This window comes from Centroberyx gerrardi, chromosome 13 (genome assembly GCF_048128805.1).
Source record: "Centroberyx gerrardi isolate f3 chromosome 13, fCenGer3.hap1.cur.20231027, whole genome shotgun sequence".
In the NCBI taxonomy this organism is placed as follows: Eukaryota; Metazoa; Chordata; class Actinopteri; order Beryciformes; family Berycidae; genus Centroberyx; species Centroberyx gerrardi.
Genome location: NC_136009.1, coordinates 31,754,904 through 31,756,601, shown reverse-complemented (window position 1 = coordinate 31,756,601; position 1,698 = coordinate 31,754,904). Strand labels below are relative to the sequence as shown.

At 58.8% G+C, this 1,698-nt stretch overlaps 1 protein-coding gene across 1 annotated transcript in view; it reads right to left on the bottom strand.

Moving 5' to 3' along the window:
• The window catches only part of cdh7a (cadherin 7a), a 44,746-nt gene extending 44,100 nt beyond the window's left edge, over window positions 1-646 (bottom strand). Inside the window, exon 1 of the mRNA XM_071901236.2 lies at window positions 437-646. Within this exon, the coding sequence (XP_071757337.1) occupies window positions 437-646 (210 nt within the window). The remainder of the gene's footprint in view (window positions 1-436) is intronic.
• Between the last annotated feature and the right edge of the window lie 1,052 nt (window positions 647-1,698).

Below are 1,698 nucleotides of genomic sequence, written 5' to 3'. Positions count from 1 at the left end.
TGTCTGTCTGCCTGTCTGTCTACCTGTCTGTCTGTCTGTCTGTCTGCCTGCCTGTCTGCCTGTCTGCCTGTCTGTCTGTCTGTCTGCCTGTCTACCTGTCTGTCTGTCTGTCTGTCTGCCTGTCTACCTGTCTGTCTGTCTGTCTGTCTACCTGTCTGTCTGCATCAGTCTGAGTTGATATCAGTCAGGATCAGAACTTTGTGTTTCAGAGAACTTTCCCAGAGAAAACACAACATCCAGTTTATCAAACATCTGATACAGAAACACAGAGAAGAGAACCTCAGGGAGAAACAACGAAACGCAAAGGAACGGAACGAGGAACGGAACTAATTACTGCTGCTGCTGAGGAATTAGGAAAGTAATGGGATTACTTTTTAAATGAGTGATAAGTAAAGAGTAACTAACACTTGCCCGCCCTTCATCACGGTGTTCCTACCTTGCCGACGTACAGCGGCTCGTCTCCGGTAAACTCCTCCAGGACGAAGAACTGGTTCCACACCCAGCTCCTCCTCAGCCGGACGCCCCGCCTCGCCCGGGAGAGAGGGGCGGAGCTCCGGGTCATCGCCTCGCAGCCTGACTCCTCCCACACCGACAGGACGAGGACGCTCAACGCACTGAGCGTGCTCCAAACGCAAAAACACTTCATCTCTGTCCAGCCGGGAAGGAGCTTAAACGTTCACAGAACTTTCTCCACATCCAGCTGTCTGGAGGAGGAAGAGGAGGAGGAGGAGGAGGAGGGAGAGGAGGAGGAGGAGGAGGAGGAAGGAGAGGAGGAGGAGGAGGGAGAGGAAGAGGAGGTGGAGGAGGAAGGAGAGGAGGAGGGAGAGGAGGAGGAGGAGGAGGAGGAGGAGGGAGAGGAGGAGGAGGAGGAAGAGGAGGAGGAGGGAGAGGAGGAGGAGGAGGAAGAGGAGGAGGAGGGAGAGGAGGAGGAGGAAGGAGAGGAGGAAGGAGAGGAGGAGGAGGAGGAGGGAGAGGAGGAGGAGAAGGGAGGGGAGGAGGAGGAGGGAGAGGAGGAGGAGGTGGAAGAGGAAGGAGAGGAGGAGGGAGAGGAGGAGGAGGTGGAGGAGGAAGGAGAGGAGGAGGGAGAGGAGGAAGGAGAGGAGGAGGGAGAGGAGGAGGAGGAGGGAGAGGAGGAAGGAGAGGAGGAGGGAGAGGAGGAGGGAGAGGAGGAGGTGGAGGAGGAAGGAGAGGAGGAGGAGGAGGAGGAGGAAAGAGAGGAGGAAGGAGAGGAGGAGGAGGAGGAGGAGGGGGAGGAAGAGGAGGAGGAGGAGGGAGAGGAAGAGGAGGTGGAGGAGGAAGGAGAGGAGGAGGAGGAGGAGGAGGAGGAGGAGGAGGAGGAGGGAGAGGAGGAGGAGGAGGGAGAGGAAGAGGAGGAGGAGGAGGGAGAGGAGGAGGAGGAGGGAGAGGAAGAGGAGGTGGAGGAGGAAGGAGAGGAGGAGGGAGAGGAGGAGGAGGGAGAGGAGGAGGAGGAGGGAGAGGAAGAGGAGGTGGAGGAGGAAGGAGAGGAGGAGGGAGAGGAGGAGGAGGAGGAGGAGGAGGAGGGAGAGGAGGAGGAGGAGGAAGAGGAGGAGGAGGGAGAGGAGGAGGAGGAGGAAGAGGAGGAGGAGGGAGAGGAGGAGGAGGAAGGAGAGGAGGAAGGAGAGGAGGAGGAGGAGGAGGAGGAAAGAGAGGAGGAAGGAGAGGAGGAGGGAGAGGAGG